The following is a 27,538-nucleotide window of genomic DNA, read 5'->3' on the forward strand; positions in this document are numbered from 1 at the left end:
TTTTCAAGCCTTACCTCCTATCATACAGAGAAGATTCTCACAAACAGCAGGCGTTTGGTCACCTTGAGAGCTTTATCATATCTAGTTTCTGTTCCCAAGTTACTAAATTTGGGGCACTACAACTGAAAGACTAGTTGAATGACACTGTTATATAGTTTTTTTTTTAAAGCACTTAATTTTATCTAGAGCCAACGTTAAAGCTAGCACAACCATCACCAAAAACATGAACCTTTCTGACTGCCAGACTGGAAATTAAGCACCTCTTGAAAAATGTGAGTTTGGGAAGTTAGCAGGATAGCTCAACTGGCTAATCTTCCACCTGCAAGCACCAGCATCTCATATGGGTGCTGGTTCATGTCTGGGTTGCCTACTTCCCATCCAGCTCCTGCTTACAGCCAGGAAAAGCAGCAGAGGATGGCTCTCAGGTTGTTGGGTCTCTGTACCACATGGAAGACTCAGAGAAGCTCCTGGCTCCTAGCTTTGCATCAGCTCAGTTCCAGCCATCATAGTCATTAGGGGAGTGAACCAGCAGAGAGACAAACTCTGTCATTGCTTCTTTCTGTAGTCTGCCTTTCCATTAAAAATAAATAAATCTACAGGGAAAAAAATGTGATTCAGGGAAATTGTACAATATTTCAAATTTTGGACATCAAGTAACAGTTTAAATATTCTTTAATATTAATTAACTAAATATTCACTTGGCAGTATTTTCAAACTCACATAATCCAAAGTTATATCAAATAAACTACACTAACTTCCGGGGCCTGGTGGTGGCCTAGCAGCTAAAGTCCTCGCCTTGAACGCACTGGGATCCCATACAGGCGCCAGTTCTAATCCCGGCGGCTCCACTTCCCATCCAGCTCCCTGCTTGTGGCCTGGGAAAGCCCAAAGCTCTGGGACCCTGCATTTGCGTGGGAGACCCAGAAGAGGTTCCTGGTTCCCTGCTTCGCATTGGCGCAGCACCGACTGTTGCGGTCACTTGGGGAATGAACCACTGGACAGAAGATCTTCCTCTCTGTCTCTCCTCCTCTCTGTATATCTGACTTTGTAATAAAAAATAAAATATATCTTAAAAATAAATAAATAAATAAATAAACTAACTTTCAAAAGAAATCAACAAAGTTACTAAAGAAATGATGGAACACAAAAAATAAATCAGACTTGCATTCTTATTAACGACCAAGGGTTAAGCTGTAAGATTTTAAACAAAGGTGACTATACAACAATATACTACTACTCTTTAAGACTAAGCTATCAAGAGAAAAATACTGAGATATGCATCAGGAAGTGAAAATAAACTCACATGGCAACAACAGGAAAAATATTAAAACTTACATCATCTATGGTCTTTGCTGCCTCCTCAGTAGCTGTGGCTGTTAGGGATAAAAACATACACTATTATCCCCAGAGTATAAGACATAAATGTCAAAATCCAAAAGTTCCTCTTCTCTCAGGAAGGTGTACTATGCCAAAATTTCTCAAAAAATGGTCCAAGGAAAGGCACCCAGCAATACCACAGGGGGAGGGGGTGCCATTCCCAGGCCCAAACCCACCCTACTACATTAGACTCTCTGGTGGAAAAGAAGCACGTGCACTGCGACCAGCTGGAATCTTAACAAAATAAACCATGCTCACCACCTCCTTCCCACTCCTCCCCCTTGCTTGCTGTCTATTCAGCACGTGCTTCTTCATGAAATACAGCAAAAACCACTACCACAGAAAGCAGCGCCACCTGGAGTCAAATGCCCTCATATCAAGTCATACCTTTTAAAACTGTGTTAGTGTCCACAGTGAGTCCGGCAGGTGTTTCTGCCAACGATACCACTTTGGTTATAACTGGGGTTGTGGTCATCCTCACAGGGCGGAGCTCCACCAAAGGAGTTGGTGCCTTAGAAATAGGTACTGATTAAAATAAATAAGAAGGTAAGGCCTGAGATAACAAAAGGGTCACACAGAAAAATCCCGGTTTAACAACCCAGATTTCTAGGAGAAATGAAAATATTGGACTCCGTACTGAGCTGGAAGAAGCTGAATAGATTAGCTTTCATTTAGACTTAACAAGAACCAGCCTCCCAAAACTACAAAACTCAAATGACATTTAACAGGTAAAAATGCAGGTACTAGCCTCAGAATTCACAGGGCTGTTGTATAAATGAACAGGCTTCTTCCTACACCTTAGGAAATTTGACATGACAATGACAAAAAGTACGTAGATGAGGGAGCTGCCAACTTGTGCAACACTAGCCTTCTTCACCCACATTAACTATGTACCACTTGGTCCTAGAGAATGGATGGAGAACCTAACAGGTGAGCAAAAGGCATACCTAACTGGCTTAAAAGACAGAAAGTGCAGACGAAAGGCCAGAATGCAAGGGGTCAAAAAAAGTGAATTCTGCCAATGAGGCACTAGAAGTCCATGCCAGTATCTATCCCTCTGTCTGACCACATTAGATGTCCTACTTGCAAAATCGTTCATTCTTAGTAAGGAAAAACTTTTGCTACCCATGAAGAACTGGTCTACTTTATTATTTTTTTTCTGAGATAATTAATGCTCTGTTCTTTCCTTGACTACAGGCAAACTCTGGTTGAAGTCACAATACCTGTATTAGCACAAATTACGTCTCCCCACTTTGCCCTCATTTTCTATATTGATGTCCAATTTATTAACCGAATAGCATACACAGAGAGACATAGACTGATACATATTACCATTAAGTCATTTATGTACAGCTTCGTCCAACCAAAAGAAATACAGTTTTCTATAAAACTCCACACTAAAACACTAGTGTGTTTGACTATGATAGCAAAAAAGCATCTGAATAACTTTCTCCTCAAGGGCAAACCTTTAAAATATCTAAGAGGGGGAATTTAAGGACATTCAGGCCATCCAATAAAATCCTGTTTTTGCTAACAGCGTAAGCCAACAGTATATCCAAGCAACGACACAAGGATCTCATTAGCCAAAGTTACTATTACCTTTACTTTGTGAAAGAGGGTCATTCATAACTTGCTGATGGCAGAACTTCAGGACACAAAAGAGGTTACAGAAATGTTTGACGTTGCCTCGCCATTTTATGGACTCAGTGAGCTTGCCCTGTCGTTTACAGCCATCACATTTGGCCATCTGGGAAAGAAACGTTAAGACAGGATAGGCTTAGAACCATAAAGTAATACTAATTTAAAAAAATCAGAGAATCAGATACACTTTGAGAACGGCACATATAAGTCAGCTGAGGCCATAAAAGGTTCCCATCTTATACTTTTATATATGTGATGCATATATTTGTTTCATACAGATGCCCCAAACTGAGACACACAAAACTTGCTCTTCTGTTTCCAAAAGTGATAAATGAATATAAATTCTACTTTTGAAATAGTAAGAGCAGAGGAAATGTTTATTCTAGTGGTTAAGATGCCAGTTATGGGGCCCGGCGGCGTGGCCTAAAGGCTAAAGTCCTCGCCTTCAACGCCCCGGGATCCCATATGGGCGCCGGTTCTAATCCCAGCAGCTCCACTTCCCATCCAGCTCCCTGCTTGTGGCCTGGGAAAGCAGTCGAGGACAGCCCAATGCTTTGGGACTCTGCACCCGCATGGGAGACCTGGAGGAGGTTCCTGGTTCCTGGCTTCGGATCGGCGCGCACCGGCCCGTTGCGGCTCACTTGGGGAGTGAATCATCGGACGGAAGATCTTCCTCTCTGTCTCTCCTCTCTGTATATCTGACTTTGTAATAAAATAAATAAATCTTAAAAAAAAAAAAAAAAAAGATGCCAGTTATGGGGCTAGCGATGTGGTGCAGCATTAAGCTGCTGCCTGTTTTGCTGGTGTCCATTACCACAGTGTGGAGACTAGTCCGGGCTCCTCCCCTTCTGGTCCAGCTCCCTCCGGATGCACCTCATAAAGCAGCAGGGGAAGGCCCAACTAGCCGTGTCCCTGCCAGCCACAGGGCAGACCCAGATGCGTTCAGCCTGGGCCAGCCCTAGCTGCTGCAGCCATCTGGGAGTAAACTAATGAATGGAACATCTACCTTTCAAATACATAAACAAACAAATCTTAAAAAAAAAAAAAAAAGATCCCAGTTAGAGACACCTAAGTTTGATACCGGGTTCCAACTCCTGATTTAAGCTTCTTATCAATGCAGACTCCAAAACAGTAGCAGTGATGATTTAAATGATCAAATTCCTGTCACCCATGTGGGACACCTGGATTGAGTTTCTGACTTCCACATTTGCCCAGTCCAATTCTGCTATTCAATTCAGCATGTAAGCATGTGTACAGTAAACCAGCAGACAGGAACTCTTCTCTCTCCCCCTCTGCCCTTAAATAAACAAACAAAATATTTCATTGCTAAGTAGCAGCATATTGCAATTAAAGAATGTGCACTTTGGGGCCCGGCGCGATAGCGTAATGGTTAATGTCCTCGCCTTGCACGCCCAGGATCCCATATGGGTGCTGGTTCTAATCCCGGCAGCTCCACTTCCCATCCAGCTCCCTGCTTGTGGCCTGGGAAAGCAGTCGAGGATAGCCCAAAGCCTTAGGACCCTGCACCCGCGTGGGAGACCCAGAACAGCTCCTGGCTCCTGGCTTCGGATCAGCACAGCACCGGCCATTGCGGCCACTTGGGGAGTGAATCATCGGATGGAAGATCTTCCTCTCTGTCTCTCTTCCTCTCTGTACATCTGCCTTTCCAATAAAAATAAATGAAATCTTTTTTAAAAAATGTGCACTTTGGAGACATAAGGAATATGACTCACCCAATAAGCATCCAATTCAACATTCTTTGTCTTGAGTACTGCTCTTACTACTACTGGTCATATAATGAGGAAAAAGACATTGCCATGGCCCTCTCCCTAAGAAAGTCACAGCTTGTGGGGGGAGAAGAGAGTAACCCCATGCTGTAGTAGAATAGATTAAACCTCTGCCTGCAATACCAGCAACCCATAGGGGCGTCGGTTCAAGTCCAGACTGCTGGGCTTCCAATCCAGCTCCCAACTAATGTGCCTGGGTGAGTAGTGAAGGATACCCAAGGTTCTTGGGCCCTGTACCCCACAGGACCTCCAGGCTCCTGCTTCAAACTCGCCCAGTTCCAGCTACTGCAGCCATTGTGGAAGTAAACCAGCAGACAAAAGATTTCTCTGTTGTCTCTACTTTCTCTGTAAATTTGCTTTCAATTAAAAATAAATATATTTTTTTAAATAAAAGAAAATCATGTTGGGAGGGACGTAGCTATCTAAACAGGGATTTAACTACAGCACTCCAGCTGCTCTGTCACTTCAACATTTCCTAAAGTGCACTTTATTTAACCTCACAGGACCTCACTCTTTTCTAATTATTAACTGACAATAATACACCTATTTCTTTCTTTTTTTTTTTTTTTTTTTTTAAAGATTTATTTTATTTTTATTTCAAAGTCAGATATACTGAGAGGAGGAGAGATAGAGAGGAAGTGGAGCTGCCGGGATTAGAACCAGCGGCCATACGGGATCAAGGTGAGCACCTTAGCCACCAGGCCACGCTGCCAAGCCCAATACACCTATTTCTTGAGACCATGATGAGGAGTAAATGAAATAACACTTCAGGAACACCAGACGTGTACTAGTAGTTCCACTAATTATATCTATCTTTATTGGCCTTTCAAAAAGTGAATTTTCTTGGGCCTGGTGCAATGGTTCAATGGCTGAATTCTTGCCTTGCATGTGCCAGGAACCCATATGGATGTCGATTCATGTCCCGCTGTTTCACTTCCCTCCCAGCCCCCTGTTTATGCCTTGGGAAAGCCGTAGGGGATGGCCCAAAGCATTGAACACTGCACCTGAGTGGAAGACCTGGAAGAAGCTTCTGGCTTTGGATCAGCTCAACTCCGGCCACTGTGGCCACTTGGGGAATGAACCAATGTATGGAAGATCTTTCTCCTCTTTGTAAACCTGCTTTCCAATTAAAAAAATAAATCTTTTTTTAAAAAGTTAACATTTTAAAAAAATACTCACTTTATATTTGAAAGGCAGAGAGACAGAGTAAGATCTTCTCTCTGCTGGTTCACTTGTCAAATGCCAATTATAGCCAAGGCTGGGCCAGGCCAAACCCAGGAGTCTAGAGCTCAATTCATGTCTCCCACATGGGTAGAAAGGACCCATGTTATTAGACCATCACCTGCTGCCTCCCAAAGTGTGTATTAGCAGCAGGCTATTATCAGGAACACAGTCAGCACTTCAACCCAGGCACTACAATATGGGATGCATGTACCCCAAGGGGAGTTTTCATGACTTCACCAAACACCTATCCCTCAAAAAGGTTAACCTGCATTTAAAAGCAAGACTGGTGGACCTGACCAATGGCTCAGTTGGCTAATCCTTCCCTTTCATGTGCCAGGATCCCATACAGGTGCTGGCTGTTCCACTTCCCATCCAGATCCCTGCTCGTGGCAGTCAAGGATGGCCCAAAGACTCGGGACCCTGCACCTGCATGGAAGATCCAGAAGCAGCTCTGGCTCCTGGCTTTGGATCAGCTCAAGACTGGCCGGTGCAGCTGCTTGGGGAGTGAATTAATGGATGGAAGATCTTCCTTTCTGTCTCTCCTCCTCTCTGTATATCTGAATTTCCAATAAAAATAAATCTTCTAAAAAAAAAAAGATCTAACTTCAAATTCTTTACCATAACCTGAATGACAGAGCCACATTAAGGCAACCACAAACATCTAAGCTGAAAGAACTAAAGTTACCAGTAAGGCCAATGTGCCTTACATATAAGAAAAAAAAAAAAAAGGGAGTCTGGCACAATCGCTTAATATCTAAAGCCTCACCCTGCATGCGTTGGACACCGGTTCATGTCCCAACTGCTCAATCTCCCTTCCAGGTCCCTGCTTGCGGCCACACATAGCAACAGAGGACGGCCCAAAGCACTGGGACCCTGCACCCACATGTGAGACCTGGAGGAAGCTCCTGGCTCCTGGCTTTGGATCAGCTTAGCTCCTGTCATTGCGGCCTCTTGGGGAGTAGATGCAAGATGGAAGAGCTTTCTTTGTAAATCTTCCTTTCCAATAAAATAAATAAATTTTTATTTAATAAAAAAGGAAGAAAAGGAAAGGAAGAAAGAAAAAAGGAAAAAGAAAGAAACATAGATCAGGCCAAAGCCAGGAGCCTGGAGCTCCATCTGGGTTCTCACATGGCTGGGCAAGGGCCTAAGTACTAGAGCCATCTGCTGACTCCAAGGGTGCAGATCAGCAGGACGCTAGAACTGGCAAACGAGCTGGTATTCAAACCTACGCACTGTGGTGTGGGAGCTAGGCTTCTCAAGTGGCACTATTAACTGCTGCTGCCCATAATTTATTTTACTCAACCTAAACATGAAACAAAATCCAAACAAATTCAAGCAAAAAAATTAATAGAAAATAACATACTAACTTAAGAAAGCAAAAACCGGGTATCACATTTACCTGATAAAACAGAACTGTGAATTTAGCCATGCACTCTTCACAACAAAACTCTTCCAACTTGCCCTCCAAACGGTTTTCTATCAAATTTGGGGATGTCTGTGAACAGTAACTACACCTCTTACAGTAGGTTCCCCATCGTTCTCCAAAGTCACGTGCAGAGAGGAATTTGCAAACTGAGAACCAGAACAGATGAAAGGAAGAAACATCAAATTTACATTAACGTAAGGGAGGGCAAATGAGTTTCTATGGTCTTGGCCAAAACTTATTGACGTCAAAACACCCAATTAACGACTTCTAGAGGATAGTCTCCATAGTCATAAAACCAGCTCTTCTCACATTCTAAATACACGCTAAACACTAAAATCATCAGGGGACCTGTGTTGCAGCGCAGCACAGTAAGCCACTGCTTGATAGCAACATTCCACATTGACATGCACCCTTGAGTCCTACACTTTGCTTTCATGTCTGGGCTACTTAGCTTCCAGGCCATTTTTTGCTTTAGGCTGGCTCCAGGGCTGGCTCTAGCAGGCATCCTGGGAGTGCATCAGATGGACAGAAAGTATCACTCTGTTTCTCTCTCTCTCTCTCTCTGTCATCTTGGTTATAAGTACATCTTTAACAAAAAATCAGATCATCACAGATGCAAGAACAAGATTTCTTGATGCCCTAGTTAAATTTCTCAAGAAATTGTCTACCTTAATGTCTTTAATCAATTCTGACAGCTTTTCTTTATTGCAAACATTATAATATTTTAAGCAGATAGACTTTAAAGTTTTTTTAAAGTCAAGATAAAAGCATTCAAACTTTGCCTCCTAAGACAAAAATTTCCTGTAAATGAATCAGACTCATCACCCAACTAACTCATCGTGCAGTATTTCCCAGCTATTGGTGGCTACAGGGTAAAGCTGAATTTTTGTGTTTACCTTCACTACAGAATGGCTTATCAACCCCCGAAAATCGCACAGTCTCCTTGATAATTTTCTGCAGTTTACAGTAGTCACACATGGCTATAACTTTATTTTTCTTTTTGTATACATCAGAGCAAGTTTTGCCACAGAACAAAAACATTTTACCCTGCAGAGAAACAAAAGTCATTAAGCTCCAGCTAAACAATTGCTTAATAAATCCTCTTCCATTTCAATGCAAACCAAGAGACTGTCAAAAAACAAAAGACAAAAGTGCTACTGTTGAATACATGTATATTCAAGCCCTTTCATGCTCTCTTTACCTTATAGAAAAGGAGCTCTGGTTTTCTGGCAAACATGTGGTTACAGTGCTGACACCTGAGTTTAACAACTGCATGGGATAAAGCAACTTGCTGGGATTGTATAGCAAGAGACTGGAGACTGGCAGCAGCTGAGCCGCCGACGGAGATGGGGACAACCGATGAAGCTGTGGAAGCAGTGCCTTCTCTTGCTCGCTCTGCTGACCCAGAGGGCGGCTTTACGACCACTTGGCCCTGAGACAGGGGCACTGCTGGAGAAAGGTTTGTTCCTTTGGGCTTGTTAAAGACATTCTGCATGAATACAAGACAAGGCAGAGATGTTACCAACAGTGAAACAACACAGTTTAGGAATCTTTCTCCCCTCATTTTTAAGAAAATAATTCTCCCAGAGACACTTCTGAAATTTTCTATCTCACAGAAAGATGCTAAGTAAAGAGCAGCATTTCAGAACAGAACACCTGAGAACGACACCACCAGAAGGCTGAGGCCTAGCATGCATGGTTTCTGGACCCCACAGCACAGGCCTCTCCTGATCACAGCAGCCCTCCTGTCCCCTAAGACAGCCTGAGCTGATGTGCGTTCACAGCCAGCTCCTGACATGCTTTAAGATAGCTGATCTGTCACATCTTAACTCACAGCATGCTAAGCTGCTGCCTGTGATGATGGCATCCCATATGGGTGCTGGGTCCTGATTGGTCCATTTCCAATCCAGCTCCCTGCTAATATGCCTGGGAAAGCAGTGGAAGATGGTCTTGATGGAGTTCCAGGCTCCTGGCTTCCACCTGGCTCAGCCACTGCAGTCATTTGGGACTGATCAAACAGATAGAAGAAAGATCTCTGTGCCTCTGCGCCCCTGCTCCCCATCTCTGTAACTCCATCTTTCAAATCAACCAATCAATCTTAAGACCAAAAGACACAGTGGCCCCCAGCAGTCTTTCTCTGGTTGCCAGGGACACGACACCAGGCATCTCCCCACCCAGAGGGGCCGCTAATGCTCTGCTCTTTCTGCATGTCCTTCTAAGACTGAGAAGAGGGCACAAGTGGCCGCCTCCAGTTCCCCACTGGGCATCATTAGGAATCTGGCCCAGGGTAAGAGATGGGCCATGTAAGCTACCATTCTTCACCACACTGTCTATCCAAACCAAATCTTAGCTGCCATCCATCTGAAAGAACAGAAGGTGCTGAGTCAAGGACTTTGAGTAAAGAAGAAAACACTGAGGCATAATATCTGGGTTCAGGTACACTATAGAATAAGTGCTATTAACTGAGGGCCACCGGATATTTTTCTTTTTAAAAGTTGAACTTCTGTAAGGTAGACCTTTAGCAAACAATGCTTTGCCACTGGACAGTGACTTAAAAAAGAACAGGGACAAAAATATCATCTTGGGTCATACCTGGAAAGCCACCACACAACTGGAGCTGCAGAAGCTGTATATAGTTCCATTTGACATGGCCAGGTGATACTGAGGGATGGCTGAAGTTTTACAGCTATGACATGACACCTGGACCCCTTGGTGACAAAAAAATTAAAAGAGCAAATCACACAACTGAACAATGATCCAAAAGTATGTTAGTAAATGAAAAAAAAAAATAGGACACTCATCCCTCATTCTGAGGTAGACTAGGTACCAAGATCTATGCAAGGTCAAGTCCCCTTTGTAAAATTGTGTAGCAGGGGCAGGCATTCGGTGAGCAGTTAAAACGCCTGAGTTCAAGTCCTGCTCTTTCAATCCAGCTTCCTGATGGTGAACTCCCTGGACAGCAGCAGGTGAGGACTCCGGTACCAGAGTCCCTGCCATCCACAGGGGACACCCAGCTGGAGTCCCAGGCTCCTGGCTTCGGCCGGGCCCAGGCAGGTGTTGCACGATTTGGGAGACTAAACCAGTAGGTAGAAGAATTCTGTCTCTCTCTCTCTGTTGATGCACCTTTCAAATAACTAAAATAAACAAAATTTAGATAAAATGGTATAGAATTCACATAGAACCTACATACATTCTCCTGTTATAGTTTAAATCATCTCTAAGATTACTTGTAATACATATCACAATATAAATGATACTTGTCAGACTATATTGTTTAGGGAATAACAACAAGAAAACAAGTTTGTATCTATTCACTATAGACTTTTTTTTCATCCACGACTAGTTAAATCCAAGGATGGACAATGTACAGACATAAGGAGACAATTGTAAGACATAAATAAAAAACAAGATATTTTACAATGATTTATGAATCTACAGCTCTAAGGCCACTTAGATAAAAACTTGAGGAGGTGGAGTTGTGGCACCCCCTGTACCACCTATGAGGACAGCATCCCATATGGGGACTGGTTCAAGTCCCGGCTACTCCACTTCTGATTTAGCTCCCTGGTAGTAGCCTGGGACAGCAGAGGATGGCCCAAGTGCTTGGGCCCCTGCTATCCACGTAGGAGACCTGGAGAAGGTTTCTGGCTCCTGGCTTCAGCCTGGTCCAGCCCCAGCAGCCATCTGGGGAGGGGACAAGTGGATGGAAGATCTCCTTCTGTTTGTATCTCCCTCTCTGTAATTCTTTCAAATAAATTAAAAAACCTTTAAATTAAAAAAAGAATTTACATTTGTGTTTTGTCTTCTCACATATTAAATAGAAAGCATGTAGCAAACCAAGATAATCAGTGAAAATATATTTTCACCTAAAATGAATTATTTCAGGGTTGGCACAATGGCTCAACTGATTAATCCACAACCTCAAGCACCAGTATCCCAAATTGGCCCCAGTTCCTGTGCTGGCGGCTCCGCTTCTCACCCAGTTCCTTGTTTATGGCCTAGGAAAGCAGAAGAGGATGCCCAAAGCCTTGGGACCCTGAACCCTAGAGACCTGAAAGAAGCTCCTGGCTCCCGACTTTAGATAGGCTCAGCTCTGGCTGTTGTAGCCATTTGGAGAGTAAATGAGTGGATAGAAGATCTTTGTCTCTCCATCTCTCTGTAAATCTGCCTTTTCAATAATAACAAATATCTCAAAAAATTACTTATTTGATGTCTTTATTGAACTCTACAGATAAACCTCATTTGTAATAAAATGAAAGAAAAGCAGATACACTCTTCAATAGGTGGGAATGAAATTTGAACATTACCTGAAGAAGTAACAGTCTTAACTCTGTAAGCAGATAAGCAATTCACAGAGCAAAAAAGCTCTGTTTTTCCTGAGTCATTTGTGGTCTCAATCATTTCAGCTGAAGGCCTCAATGATTTCCCCAAGGCATATGGAGGTACCTGGGCTGAGTTCTAGCAAGAAAATAAAATAACATTTAGGTACCTAAGACACACACTACTACATATTGCTTAAAAAAACAAAAACAAACAAAAAAAGGCTACCTACAGCACTGCCTTTGCCTGAAATACTCGAGCATGATAATGAGGTCACATGGAGACTTCCACTCTTCCGAAAGGTGGGATCGGGGGTTGCCAGGCTGTGGCAATGGCACCCCCTCTAAGTGCCTGTTCAAGGCCTGGCGGCTCCACCTCTGACCCAGCTCCCTGCTATTACACTCAGGTAAGTAGCAACGGATGACCCAAATGCTTGGGTCCCTGGTATCCACAGGGGAGATCAAGAAGAAGTTCTAGGCTCCTGGCTTCAGCCTGGTTCAATCCATTTTAACCATTTGAGAAATAAACCAGCAGATATAAAATCTCATTCTCTTTCTCTGTAACTCTGCCTTTCCAGTAAATAATAAACAAAATCTTAAAAGAGAGAGAGAGAGCGCCCAGCACAATGGGTTAGTGGCTAAAACTCTTGCCTTGCACGCACCAGGATCCCATACAAATACCAGTTCATGTTCTGGGTGCTCCACTCCCCATCCAGCTCCCTGCTTGTGGCCTGGGAAAGCAGTGGAGGACAGCCCAAAACCTTGGGACCCTGCACCCTCATGGGAGACCCAGAAGAAGCTCATGGCTCCTGGCTTTGGATTGGCTCAGCTCCTGCTGTTGCAGCCACTTGGAGAGTGGACCAGCAGACTGAAGATCTTTCTGTAAATTTAACTTTCCAATAAATATAAATAAATCATTAAAAAAAAAGCAAGCAAGAAAGTCGGGATGTAGGTAAAGTTCCATCAGACGATGGTAAAACAGAAATTAGAAAATGAGTAACCACTCAGATACCTTTAAAAAAAAAAAAAAAGGAAAGCAGAGCAAATTAGAAGTTTTGAACTAGGTAGTTCTAACACACTTTTCTCATCAAAAATTACAGGAAAAGACCAGGTGATTCCTGAACCAAAAGGCCATGCTAGTAGAAGTGAACAGGAGAGCCAACCATTTATAATCACTGGTGAGACTCTATCAAGAAACAGAATAATGTTTAATGTGCTGTAGGAGAGCCTACACAACTACCTGCTTTCCAGCAGCTTCATAAATTTGCTGTAAGTACATTAACGTTTTAAGGAGTAGTAATAAGAGTAATGACTCTCACTTCCTTTTTTTAAGATTTATTTTTTTCTATTGGAAAGTCAGATATACAGAGAAGGAGAGCCAGAGAAAAAGATCTTCTGTCCACTGATTCACTCTCAAGTAGTCGCAACGGCTGCAACTGAGCTGATTCAAAGCCAGGAGCCAGAAGTTTCTTCCAGGTCTCCCCTGTGGTTGCAGGGTCCCAAGGCTTTGGGCTGTCCTCCACTGCTTTGCCAGGCCACAAGCTGGGAGCTAAATGGGAAGTAGAGCAGCCAGGACATGAATTGGTGTCCATTCGGGATTCCGGGCATGCAAAGCCAGGATTTAGCCACTAGGCTATTGCACCAAGCCCTCTCAATTTTCAATGAACCTATTATTCCTTACTAAACACTTGGCATATGGCACTCAGTGCTGAACCATTTACCTACATTCTATCACAAATCTCATCCAACTGTACAGCAAGGTGCTATAAAAATGACATTAACAGAAAGTATAAGGTAACTGCAAATCAGTAGATTAAACAAAAGAAGCTGGAGATGAAATTTTCATCAGACTCTAGTTGCAGCCCCAGATCTGTGCACTACAACGGAAGGCCTCTCTATAACACAGTAAATGGTAGCACAGCTGGGATTCTGGTATAGCAAGTAGACATGGCGCCTGTGGTGCTGGCATCCATGTGGAAGCTGGTCTGAGTCCCAGCTGCTGCATTTCTGATTGAGCTCCCTGCTGAAAGCAATGGAACACAGCCAACTCCTTGGGCCTCTGCCACTAATGTGGGAGACCCAACTCCAGGCTTCTGACTTTGGAGCAACCCCTCTCCACCTGGGGAGTGAACCATCAGGTGGGAAGTTGTCTGTCTCTTCCCATTTCTGCACTGCTGTCTTCCTGCTAACGATCCTGAGAAGGCAGCAGCAGATGGCCAAGTTATTTGGGTGCCTGGCACATGTGGGAAACTTGAATGAAGTTCCTGTTCCTAGCTTCACGATGGTCCACATCTGTTGTGCCCACTTGCAAAGTGAGCCAGCAGATGAAAGCACTCACTCCTCTCTATATCCTTTGTATTGCTTCCCCTTTCAAATAAAATGTTCATAGACTATGCTTATTATAAAAAAAACTAGGCATGGTTTCAAAAGTTTTCTGCACAAAAATACTTATTTCTGCAAAAAAATAAGTATATTTTGTATATATTCATTTAATTCTATCCTCCATGAATTTTAAGTGCTTTAATATAAAACAGTAGTGGGCCCGGCGGTGTGGCCTAGCGGCTAAAGTCCTCGCCTTGAATGCCCCGGGATCCCATATGGGCGCCGGTTCTAATCCCGGCAGCTCCACTTCCCATCCAGCTCCCTGCTTGTGGCTTGGGAAAGCAGTTGAGGACGGCCCAATGCATTGGGACACTGCACCCACGTGGGAGACCCGGAAGAGGTTCCAGGTTCCCTGCTTCGGATCGGCGCGCATCGACCCGTTGCAGCTCACTTGGGGAGTGAATCATCGGACGGAAGATCTTCCTCTCTGTCTCTCCTCCTCTGTGTATATCTGGCTGTAATAAAATGAATAAATCTTAAAAATATATATATATATATATATATATATATATATATATATATATATAAAACAGTAGAGTCTTCTCCAATAAATCAACCAGACCAAAAGCACAACTCCCCAGTCTACTTTCCAGTGAGGAATGTTATTTACCAACTGTTCAGAAGAAATAAACCAAACCTGCCTACTGAAAAAGCATGTTACATGCATAATTTCTAAGAGTAACTTTTTTTTTTTAAAAGATTTATTTTATTTTCATTACAAAGTCAGATATACTGAGAGGAGGAGAGATAGAGAAGAAGTGGAGCTGCCGGGATTAGAACCAGCAGCCATATGGGATCAAGGCGAGGACCTTAGCCACTAGGCCACGCTGCTGAGCCCTCTAAGAGTAACTTTTTAAAAACTTCAAATCATTCAGTAAACAGTATTCTACTTTAACCAGATGAATCATTTCTATTCATTATATTGAATAAGTATTCTAATAAGGCAATGTTGCTAACATAATTACAACTAATCCCAGAATATTTCTATAACGCACAAGATTGGCTTTCCTTAGCTTCACTAATTTTATCACCTTTACCTCTTGCTTGGCAGTTTATGTACAACATGAAGTTATCTTCAGTATCAATATGTCACAAAACAATCTGCAGCCTATCTTGAAATCACAAATCAGGAATTCTTAGCCATGAGAGGGATCTCTGTAAGCCACCCCCAGTTTTCCTACTCCATCTCCCAATTTTCCCACTCCTCACTGGGATCCCTTCTATTTTCCAGGCAGGGAAACCAGACATCAGGATGAACTGAAGGAAGAACTCATTTGCCAGCTCAGACCTGTGTAGCTGGCATGGAGGGAGCAACACACAGATGTCCTTACCTGTTTGTAGGCTGTGACACTTGTGGAACTAAAAACCTTCTGGGACTGGGAAGAGCCAGAGCTACTATAGCAATAGCTGCCACAGTTCTCACAGCAGTTCATGGTGAGGTTGTTGGTAGAGTGAAATTTGGAAAAACAGGCATCACTACAAAGATCATGTACCACGTTTTGAAATTTAACTTCAAATCGAATCTAGGAGATAAAAACACACGCAAAAAAAAACAAAACACAAAAAACAAGCAGTTACTTAAAAAAAATCTGATCTCTCAGCAGATTCCAAACACTGCTGGACATGACTCACATCAGCATTCTTCTGACACATGCTGCACCTGGTTGAATTGCCATTGGTGTAGATGGTAACAACAGGTTTCTTCTTGAGCTCGTAAGAGGACAGACAGGACTGGCTGCAGAACTCTTTGCCGGGAATGGAATTCTCGGAGCGGGCAGTAACCATAGCCTTTACATTTAAAATGCTCCTAAAAAATAAGAGAGGCAAAATGAAAAGCATTCTTTATCACAACTGTACTTTTTCCCTCTTTGTCAGCAACAGGCACATTTGCCAGGGGGAAAGACTGCATGGCAGAAAGATGGGCCAAGTGCCCCTGCACCCACATGGGAGACCCAGATGAAGCTCCTGGCTGTAGCTGGGGCCTGGCCAAGCCTGGGTCATTGCGGTTATCTGCGGAGTGAACCAGCAGATGGATGTTTCATTTTCTTTTTTTTTAAAGACTTATTTATTTTTTTTGTTGCAAAGTCAGATATATATAGAGAGGAGGAGAGATAGGAAGATCTTCCGTCCGATGATTCACTCCCCAAGTGACCGCAATGGCCAGAGCTGCGCCAATCCGAAGCCAGGAGCCAGGAGCTCTTGCAGGTCTCCCATGCGGGTGCAGGGTCCCAAGACTTTGGGTCGTCCTCGACTGCTTTCCCAGGCCACAAGCAGGAAGCTAGAATGAAAGTGGGGTTGACAGGGCTAGAACCGGTGACCATATGGGATCCCTGGCATGTTCAAGGTGAGGACTTTAGCCACTAGGCCACCACGACGGGCCCTTAGCTCTCTTTTTCCAACTCTGTCAAATAAGTAAATCTCTAGGAATTTTAGAAAGAATACATATAAAGTTAAAGTATTACAAGGGTTTTTAGAACAAAATCAAGTTTAAATATTTAAGTAAACTGGGTCTGGTGTTGCGGCATACTAAGGTGAGCTCCCCCCCTTGGCACTGGTATTCCATACAACTGCTGGTCGCACACCCATCTGCTCCACTTGTGATCCGCCTGCTTATGGCCTGGGAATGCAGTCCCCTGCACACATATAGGACACCTGGAGAAGCTCCAGGCTCCTGGCTTCAGATCGGTTCAGTTTCAGCTATTGCAGTTATCTGGAGAGTGAAATGGCATATGAAGATTTTTTTTCTATCTTTCCTCTCAGTAAAACAAATAGTCTTCAAATAATAAATTTAAGTAAAATATTTAGAACTTCCTCTTTACTTCCTATCTGGTAAATTCCATTTCCGCTTTTTAATAACTAACGCTAACACACCAAACAAGTAAAAAAAAAAAATGGCTTAGGCTGTCATTACAGTGCAAGGGGTTAAGCTACAATTTGGGAAGCCCACATACCCTACTGGAGTACCAATGGCAGTTCTGGCTGCTCCATTTCTGATCTAGCTTCCTGCTAATGCATCTGGGAACAGCAGCTGAGGGTTCAAGTAGCATGAGCACCTGTCACCCAACATCCACCTGGGAGACCTGGATGAACTTCCTGGCTCCTAGTTTCAGCCTGGCCCAGCCTTAGCTGTTACAGCCACGTAAGGAGTGAGCCTGCAGTTGGAAGATCCATCCATTTCTCCTTTTATAAAGGATGTATTTAGGGCCCGGCGGCGTGGCCTAAAGGCTAAAGTCCTCACCTTGAAAGCCCCGGGATCCCATATGGGCGCCGGTTCTAATCCCGGCAGCTCCACTTCCCATCCAGCTCCCTGCTTGTGGCCTGGGAAAGCAGTTGAGGATGGCCCAATTCATTGGGACTCTGCACCTGCGTGGGAGACCCGGAAGAGGTTCCTGGTTCCCGGCTTCAGATCGGTGCGCATCGGCCCGTTGCAGCTCACTTGGGGAGTGAATCATCGGACGGAAGATCTTCCTCTCTGTCTCTCCTCCTCTGTGTATATCTGGCTGTAATAAAATGAATAAATCTTTAAAAAAAAAAATAAAAAAAAATAAAGGATGTATTTATTTTTTATTTGAAAGGTAGATTTTACAGAGACAGAGAGAGGTCTCCCAACTGCTGGTGCACTTCCAAATGGCCACAACAGCTGGAGCTGAACTGATCCAAAACTAAAAGCCAAGAGTTCCATTCTGGGTCCTCGACGTGGATGCAGGATCCCAAGGACTTAAGCCACCTCTGGTGCTTTCCCAGAAAATAGCAAGGAACTGAATCCAACATGAAGCAGCCAGGACATAGTAGTACCCAGATGGGATCCCAGCAACCCAGAGAGAGGATTAGTTTGCTACACCATTGTGTCAACCTCTCTCTCCCCCTCACTCTCTCCACCATCACTCTGCCTTTCAAATAAATAAATCTTTTTAATTAAAAAAAAAAAGGGGGAGGCTGGTCCCAGCACAGTAGTCTAGTGACTAAGCTCCTCATTTTCCACACACCAGGATCTGGTTGATGTCCCAGCTGCTACACTTCCCATCCTGCTTGCGGCCTGGGAAAGCAGTCGAGGACAGCCCAAAGCCTTGGGACCTGCACCCACGGGGGAGACCTGGAAGAAGCTCCTGGCTCCTGGCTTCTGATCGGCTAAGTTCCAGCCGTTACGGTCACTTGAGGAGTGAATCATCAGACAGAAGATCTTTTCTCTCCTTCTCTGTAGATCTGACTTTCTAATAAAAATAAATAAATCTTAAAAAAAAAAATTCGTACATATTTGTTATCTCTACCAACAAAATAGGGGCCTGTAAACTATAAAAAGTATAGAATAGCACATAACAATATTAATTGTAAATAGTATATAACACAAACTTTATCAATAATAAGGTTCTATTATTAAATACTTTATATGTGCTAGCCTACAAATTAAAACTGTTAAAATCCTAGAAAATTGATATTACTTACCAATGAGAAACTGGAAAAGTTAAGTAAGGTTACACAATTAAAAGGAATGAATCACATGGTGAAACCTATCTCCTGGAGTAGACTCTTAGCTGAGCGGTTAATACATGTGTGTCCTGTCTCACAGTACCTGAGTTTGATTCTCACCTCCAGCTTCTTGCTAATGCAGAGCTGAGGATGGTAACTGGATCCAAGCCACCATGAGGGAGACCCAGATTGAGTCCCCGGTTCATGGTTTTAGCCTCAACCCAGCCCCTACCCCAGCAGTTAATACACGGAGGCGCTCACTTGTTCGTTCTATTTTTCAGAGTTTCAAATACAGAAATTTCTAAAATCGTGAAGATCTTTTTGCTCTGTGTTGGTTAATGATGACAACACACAGGATGCATACCACCAGGGGACTGGGCAAAATAGGCCCAATGCTTCAGTGTGCAGAGGCAGAGAGCAAGAGCTGCTGCTCCTCCTTCACTGGGCATCTGCGCCTTATAAGGCAACAGTGACAACAGAAGTTCACACAGCTACATAAGCATGTATTCTTGAACCATTTAGCTTTCCAGAATCTTCTCAAGAATTAAATAACTTTCATATACCATTAAAAGAGTAATATTTTATTCCATACTTCGATGGATTTCAAAATGACAGTGAGATAATTTTAAATGGTTACAATCTACAGTTACAGAATATACAAGTGGTCCTGTAATTCTCACAAATCTTTTGCCATTTCTTTCACAGTAAAAATGTAAACTGGAAGACAGTGAAAACTGCTGTAGGCAAGTCATTTGTTTAATACTGCACAGTAGCTATAAATCTTCTTCCACAATAATGTGAGAGAGATTAAAGGTAGCAATAACACATCTGAACTAAACAGACTGAAAATCAAAGTAGAGTGAGGAGGAAGGGTCTGAGGCATGTCCTACTTGGAGCAGTTTGTGCAGGTCTTCCTGGGGAGCAGCAGCTGGCAGCTGGGAGCAGGGTTCCTGGAGATGCAGGTTGTGGAGCAGAAGAGCTGAGTGGATCCTGTCTTGTGATAGGCAGTCTGCCCCTTATAGAGCATTTTCTTACAACCGGAACAAAACACCTGAAGCGGCACAGCTGGAACTGGAGGGAGCATTATTTGGGGGCCAGGAGGTACAAGAGGCAGCTGAAAGGCTGGGCTGAACTGTTGAGCTACCAAAACAAGAACAGAGAAGTTTTAGGGCCAGTTCCAAGGCACATACAGTCCCCCTACAGGAAAATTATCAACATTGAAGAGGGAAAGAGCCAGTCAAAACAGAGGATTTCATACAACCTTTTCTCTTGACTCACAGTAAAAATGACTTTGTACTTTATAACCCAGTTCTCACACATATACATTTTGTGCATGTGTCCAACTGAATGACTGAAACAAAATTTCACGAAACAGTACGCTTCCTTACCGCACGCATCAGACTCTGATGTAGCTCTAATGCGTTTCATTTTTTTTTTTTTTTAATGCTGGGGAAGACCAGCTGCTCACAATTGAAAAAACATGGCTCTAACTGAGCAGAAGGAAGGACGTGAGGTGGTGCTGTCCTTCAATCCTACCGGTCAGCATCAACACACACTCCCTGCAAGTAAGCAAGCAGTTCCATTCTTACCTAGAGGACCATCACCTACTGAAAACACAGCACTAATTTTCAGTTCACTTTCTTCAGTTTTTGGCTGTTGGGCATGTCCATACTCCTTTAAAATTAGAGAAAGCCAGAGAGAAAGGATTACAGCTTACCTAGCCAATTACACATTCAAGCAAAAATTATATTATCATTTTCATCTCTTACACATTTTACTAATCATGTTTGCAAATACCACAGTGATTAGATTGAATCTTAGTGGAGACAGTCTCTCACAACTGGACAGCCATCTGTAACAGACGCAGTCTAACACACGGGACTAACACATAACTACGTCAATTCTGAACACTACCCCTTTGTTATTCAATTTTTATTTACAAGGAAGCAATAAGTGAAATTAAATCTAAATGATTTACAGTCAATCTAAATTAATAATTTTACACAGCACATTTAACTGTCATATCTGTCAAAGGCAGAAAAGACACAAGAAGAGCTTCAATGCAATTTTCTCATTATACATAAAATCACAGCCTAAGACAGGTTTATCCTTAATACATCCTAAAAATAACCACAAAATCAGTTTTTAAAATCACTGATGGAAGATTGCTCTCTGCTACTATCTTTCAGACAAAACTTAAACATAAGCAATGTTTTTAAAAAATTTTTCAGTTTCAATTTCTTTCTTTTTTTAAGTGTACATGGGGATTTCCTTTATTTTTTTAATTATTATTTTTTATTCATTAATTACATTGTATTACATGACACAATTTCATAGGTACTGGGATTTCCCCCCCCTTCACCCCAAACCCTTCCCCCATGGTGAATTCCTTCACCATGATGCATAACCACAGCTCAGGTTCCGTTGGGATTCCCTAATTACAGGCTCACACCATACAGAGTCCAGCATCCCACTGTCCAGTCAAGATCAAGTTTCAATTTCTTTATCTGTAAAATATATTACTTAGCCTAGGCTCCATTCCAGGGGGGTAGATGATTGAACACTGATAAAGCACACAACATGACGTCCTCCAGCTAGTCACAAGCACATATGACACACACACAAATACTAGATCTTTTATTTCTACCTAGCAAGACCTCTCAAACAGAGCTGCCAACAATTCCACTGTCTTCTGCTACTTCGTTACCACTTCTTAGTAGGTGCAGTGTACTGAATGTTGGTGTCCCTTCCAGATTCCAATGTTAAAGACCATAATCCCAACAGAATCGGCAGCTGGAGGTGGGGCCTTAAGTCATGAAGGAGTGGAGCTCACATGAATAGCAGCCGTGCATTTGTGCAAAGGGGACAGAAAGCTGACCATTCCTCCACTCCCTACAGCTGTAGGCTGCAACTCCAACCAGTCCTCAGTGGAACTGACCATGCTGGCACCCTGAGCTCAGACTGTAGCCTCAAAAACTGTAAGAAATAAACATGAGGTGTGTTTAAGTCACCCTGTTTACTAGTTTGTTACAGCAGAACAAAATTACTCACAGCTAGCTCTTTTTTTAGTACATCTATCTGCTGAAACTCATGTGGAAATTTGGTTCCCAATATGGTGGTGTTGAGTGTGGACAGGACCTTTCAGAGGTGATTAGGGGTCAGCACTGTGGCGGAGCAGGTTAAGCTGCCACCTCCAGATGAGCGCTGGATTCAGTCCCAGCTGTTACACTTCCAATCAGTTCCTTGTTACTATGCCTGGAAAAGCAGTGGAAGATGACCCTGGTGCTTGGGCCACTGCACCCACGAGAAAAAGTTCCTGGCTCCAGACAGGTGTGTGTGTGAGTGTGTGAGTGTGTGTGTGTGTGTGTGTGTGTGTAAAACTCTGCCTTTCAAAGAAGTGATTAGGTCTTGAGAGAGATAAACACCTTTCTTGGACAACTGACTTGGTCGGTTCTTACGCAGAGGGGCCACCTCTCACACTCTGTCCCTTACACCCCACTTACCTGCTGTCTGTTTTCCAGCCACGATGCCCTAACCAGAAGCTAAGCAGATGCCTGCACCCTGCTCTTGAAATTCCCAGCTTCCAGAACTAGGACCCAAAGCAAGGCCCTTTTCCTATCAATCACAGAGCTCTGAGCACTCTGTTACAGCAACAGAACAGACTAAGAAAGACAGGCGCCTACACATTGTGGCCTTCAACAGCTTGCTTCCTCCAGTGTAAGACGGGGATAAAAATGACACCTAAGGCAGGGCGGAGAACATCCAACTGACCAATTTACATACAGTGCTTGCACAGCGTTGGAGGAGAAGGGCCTACAGTAGGCAGGAATTAACTCACTGAATGAATGAATGACAGCTCAGCTCTAACTTGAACATCCAGAACATTCTTAGTGCACAGAAGGTCACTTCAATTTGTTGGCTCCTATTTTCTAACCTCCAAGTGAGACGCATCTCTGCAGCACGGAAACGGCACATGCAGTGCGCTCACGTGCTTTCCAGCCAAGTCCCCATCCTCAGTCGCGAAGAGCACAGCCAGCTGCCTGGAACTAAAGAGAATCAAGGCGGTCCCTACCTACTTACATTCATGACCCAAGTTGATATATTCATTTATTTAATTTACAGTATAGCACTTGTTACATTTATAGACTATAGGCAAGATATAAGGAAATACTGAGTTTGAAATTTTTTTAAAAAGCTCCAGTTGGCACTGTGGGTTTATAGCAACGGGTACTGTACTGGTGGAGTCACTTATTCTTTCAACTGTTTCCTTATTTGTGACACAAAGGTCTTTATCCCAATCACTGATCATGCACTCTGGAATACTAGTCATTGTGCTTGGAACTGCACATTCAGGTCAAACAACAATTTCTGACTTCAAACAGTATGAAGTCTAGCATGTGAAAACAGATGGGGGAAGAAGAAAGAATAGCAGGACTAGTATGATCAATATAAAAATAAACTCAGGGGCGGGCAGAGTGTACACATCCAAGTATCACTCCAGCAATGTATCGCTAGGGGGCAGCACTGATGCCACAACTGGCCGCGACTATGCTACCCACATGAGAAACCCAGAGTGAGCTTCAGGCTCCTGGATTTGGCCTTAACAACCCTGACTGTTGCAGACAGACAGTGAAGCAGTGGATAGGTGCTCTATGCTCGCTCGCTCACTCTATCTCTCAAAAAAAAAATTTTTTATACAAAATAATTGGGCCCAACATCGTGACATAGCAGTTACAGCTGCTGCCGGCGTTGTTCTACTTCTGATATAATTTCTGGCTATCAGCCTGGGAAAAGTAGTGGAAAATGGTCCAGGTGACCGGGCCCTGCCACCCAGGTGGGAGACCCAGACGGATGAGGTTCTGGTTTTGACCTGGACCAGCCTTGGTCATTTCATTTGGGGTGCAAACCCTAAGACGGCAAATCTGTCTCTCCCTCTCTCTGTAATTCTTTCAAATAATTAAATCATGAGAAAACAATAATACTTTGACTTATAGATACCATAAAAAGAATCATTATACAATAGAAAAAGAAAATGATTGGGCCCGGCACAATAGCATAGTGGCTAAATCCTCGTCTTGCATGTGCCAGGATCCTACACGGACACCAGTTTGTGTTCCGGGTGCTCCACTTTCCATCCAGCTCCCTGTTTGTGGCCCAGCAAAGCAGCAGAGAATGGGCCAAGATCTTGGGACCCTGCATCTCACTAGAAAACCCAAAAGAGGTTCCTGGCTCCTTGCTTGAGATCGGCTCAGCTCCAGCCATTGCAGCCACTTGGGTAGTGAACCAGCAGACACAAGATCTTTCTCTCTGTCTCTCCTTCTTTTTGTAAATCTGCCTTTCCAATACAAATAAATAAATATTTAAAAAAAAAAAAAGACTGAATGAAACCTATAGTGTCTTGGTTCTTGATGTTTTTCCTTTCAGTTACAGTATCTGAAAAGAGGAGCACATTTTTCTCAGTGAGTCTAGTGTATTCTTCTGCATGTGCAAAGGCAATCTTAAAATAAACTGCACAAAGTTTGAAGAAGGGGCTGGTGTGTTGTGGCCTAACACATAAAGCTGCTGCCTGCAACACAAGCATCCCATATGAGTGCCAGTTCGAGGCCTGGCTGCTCCACTTTCAATCCAGCTCCCTATTAATCTGCCTGGGAAAGCAGAGGAAAAGAGCCCACATGCTCACGCCCCTAAACCCACATGGGAGATCCAGAGAGGTAGCTCCTGGCTTCAGCCTTGCCTAGCCGTGGTAACTGCAGCCATTTGGTGAGTGAACCGTTAAGATGGAATCTCTCTGTCTTGGTCTTTCCCTCCTTTACATAACTCTAACTTTCAAACAAATAAAAAAAATTTTTTTAAACGTCTGCGGGCCCGGCGGCTGGCCTAGCAGCTAAAGTCCTTGCCTTGAACACGCCGGGATCCAACATGGGCACCAGTTCTAATTCTGGCGGCTCCACTTCCCATCCAGCTCCCTGCTTGTGGCCTGGGAAAGCAGCCAAGGATGGCCCAATGCTTTGGGTTCCTACACCCGTGTGGGAGACCTGGAAGAGGCTCCAGGCTCCTGGCTTTGGATCAGCATAGCATCGGCCGTTGCAGTCACTTGGGGAGTGAATCATCGGACGGAAGATCTTCCTGTCTCTCCTCCTCTCTGTATATCTGACTTTGTAATAAAAATAAATAAATCTTACAAAAAAAAGTCTGCAAAAGATTAGAAGCAATTAGAAGGACGAGCAAGGACAGTGAAGGAAGGAATGAGAGCCTACACATGTGTACACGTGTGACATCACACAAACAAGTGTGAGCTTCCTCACACAGAGCCGGGGTCTTCACACAGAGCACAATGGCATCCCCACAGAGTTGCTGCTGGACCTTGTGACTGCAGGAAGAACAGCTGGAGACAGATGAGAAATAATGAGATCATGATGAAGAGGAAGAACCAGATTTAAGAAAAAAAAAAAAACACCTATTTAAAAGAAACCACAAATCTGGCCAAATAAAAAGGTTACTTTTGGCACAGGAAAAAATTCACCATGTGGACAGGCCAGCTTGCCCCTCTCCACCCAGCAGGCCAGGCAGACCTAAAGCTCCTGGCTGAGGTGAGGCCCACCTGACATCCCTGCACCAGAATGTGGCAGCCTATGAGATGGTGTGAGAAATCAGACTGCTTTGACTATATGTATTACTTTAGCACTTCAGAATTATTATTTTTAAATGCAATTGTTTTACTCATGCAATGAAGTCAAAAACTACAGAGAGAAAGCAAAAGAACTGCCTTTAGAAAAGAAAACAATGTTTGCAGAATAATTCGATGGTCTTTCCACACTCCTTTTTGGGCTTAAAAAAAAAAAAAGTCTTATTCTCTTAGAGGAAGCCAGAATGTTTCCTAACACAAATCTGCTGCATCTTACTGAGCCACATACAACGCCCAGCACATCCTACAGGATCTGGCCTCAAGCTCACAGACACACACAAGAGGTCAGCAGAGGCCCTAGAGTCCCTCTCACTGGATCAGAGTCCAGTCTGCCTTTGACTGTGACCTACGGTAAGTTCCTTGACCTTTTCGGGCTTTGGTTTTTTTCATGTGTAAAATGAAGATGTCTAAGTAGCAGCAATTAATTAATGATCTCATATGCTGCCATGTATAATGAATGTTATACAGCTACTAAGTTACGCTCATCACCTCCACTTCCATGCCTCTTCTATGCCCAGGACCTCACCTCTTGGTTCTTCAAAACCACCACGCCTCCTTCCAACTCAGGCCTTTCCTATGTGTAGCTGCTGTGTGTAGATCACTTTTCCCTATGCCTCTTGCATTCAGTAGCATGACGCAGCTCACAGTCCTTCCCTAGCCACTGTGTCCCCAGAGTTTCTCATTTTAGGCCTTCCTGTCAAAGCACTTGTCACAGTCTGATATTCTACATACAGTGGTGTGTGTGAACAAACACAGCCTTTCCTTACAGAAGGGTTAGGCAGAGACAGGGTGAGCATCCGTCTGCTTGCTCTCCCCTCAGATGTCTACACTGGCCAAGCTGGGTCAGGCAGCACTCGGGTACCACGCACTCAGTTCAGGTTGCCTATGTGGGTGGCAAGAGCCCGATCACTTGAGTCATCAGTAATCAGCAGGAAGGTAGAGTCAGAGGCAGGAACTGGGAATGAAATCCAGGTACTCTGTATGGGTAAGGGGCATCTTTAAACACTAGATTATATATACTCTCTGATCAGTTACTTGTGTAATCTGTTTTCTTTAACATCCTACAAGCTCTGAGAAAGGGGCATGACTGACTGCCCACTCCTTGAGCCCCAGCGCCTGGCATAATGTAGTCAGCACACACCAGGATAAAAGAAATGCCTACCACGGACATCACAGACAACAGAATTGTCTCAAGAGCCAAGCACGGAAAAAAAAACACATAGCACTTCCTTTTTACAAAAACAATGCAGTTATCAAGAACTTGTTTCATTCAAAGAATGGGAAGCCCATTTACTAACTGTCTTTGTCCATTCTGTGTTGCTAAAACAATGCAAGCTAGGTAATTCATAAGGAAATTCGCATCTTCCAGCTCCTAACGATATCTGGTCCAAGGTCAAGGAGCCCCATGGGCTCAGGCCCGTCCAGGTGCATGATAACAAGAGTGCAGGTGGCAGGCGCAGCAGTAGAGGGCTGCCGTGGCCTCTGTAACAGCCCACTCTCTAAGGAGGAACTCCCACCATAACAGTCACCTTTTTTATTAGGTACCACTCAGCAATCTCACATCGGAAATCAGCTTCCACTCTGGGCAACACATTCCAAACATAGCCACTCTCCAACGGGGAGGCGGGGATAAACTCTAGGGACTGCTTTAACTGACAAACCAGTAGCTGGCTAACTCAAAGTTTCCATTCCCCACATAAAAGAGGATGAAAAGTCAACTTTGACATGCAACGCTTACTTGCGCATCATCGGGTTCTTCTTTGATTTTGTCCAGGATCCCCTGCTGTGGCGCCATGGCTTTGCCCCATCCAACATCCAAGGGTTCTTTCATCCTAAGCTTTTCCGTCAAGACATCCACCAGCCAAAACACTCTAACCCGACACACTCGGGACTCCTACAACACGACAGAGCAGATTTGGGTTCAGGTTGATCCCCTTCCCGTTGCACAAGGCTTGGGGGGTGGGGGTGGAGCATGAGGCAAAAACCACCCGTTTCCCAACCCCGTGGCCCTGGACTGTGGGGTCCCTACCAGGTACCAGAAACGGGTGCAGTGAGCGAAGCACCCACAGAGCCCCGTCCCCCGGCAGGGCCGCCCGCCCCACACAGCCGCGGGACCCAGAGCAGGTGACCAAGCCCGCGTTCCACGCGCAGAAGCCCACGGCGGCCGCTGCCTCTGGGGGGGGGGGGGCGCACCAGCCTGCCTCTACCCTCACCTATGACTCAGCCTTTA

General features: G+C 44.0%; 1 protein-coding gene across 1 annotated transcript in view; it reads right to left on the minus strand.

Moving 5' to 3' along the window:
• The window catches only part of ZMYM6 (zinc finger MYM-type containing 6), a 39,753-nt gene extending 12,568 nt beyond the window's left edge, over positions 1-27,185 (minus strand). The window contains exons 1-13 of the mRNA XM_058678658.1: positions 27,047-27,185; positions 20,213-20,297; positions 19,514-19,763; positions 15,789-15,963; positions 15,488-15,679; positions 11,763-11,913; positions 10,048-10,163; positions 8,657-8,944; positions 8,352-8,502; positions 7,429-7,601; positions 2,977-3,124; positions 1,765-1,902; positions 1,336-1,373 (exon numbers count right to left, since the gene is read on the minus strand). Of these exons, the coding sequence (XP_058534641.1) occupies positions 1,336-1,373; positions 1,765-1,902; positions 2,977-3,124; positions 7,429-7,601; positions 8,352-8,502; positions 8,657-8,944; positions 10,048-10,163; positions 11,763-11,913; positions 15,488-15,679; positions 15,789-15,963; positions 19,514-19,763; positions 20,213-20,297; positions 27,047-27,139 (1,998 nt within the window). The 5' untranslated portion in view covers positions 27,140-27,185. The remainder of the gene's footprint in view (positions 1-1,335; positions 1,374-1,764; positions 1,903-2,976; positions 3,125-7,428; positions 7,602-8,351; positions 8,503-8,656; positions 8,945-10,047; positions 10,164-11,762; positions 11,914-15,487; positions 15,680-15,788; positions 15,964-19,513; positions 19,764-20,212; positions 20,298-27,046) is intronic.
• Positions 27,186-27,538: the final 353 nt, after the last annotated feature.

This window comes from Ochotona princeps, chromosome 2 (assembly GCF_030435755.1).
Source record: "Ochotona princeps isolate mOchPri1 chromosome 2, mOchPri1.hap1, whole genome shotgun sequence".
NCBI lineage: Eukaryota > Metazoa > Chordata > Mammalia > Lagomorpha > Ochotonidae > Ochotona > Ochotona princeps.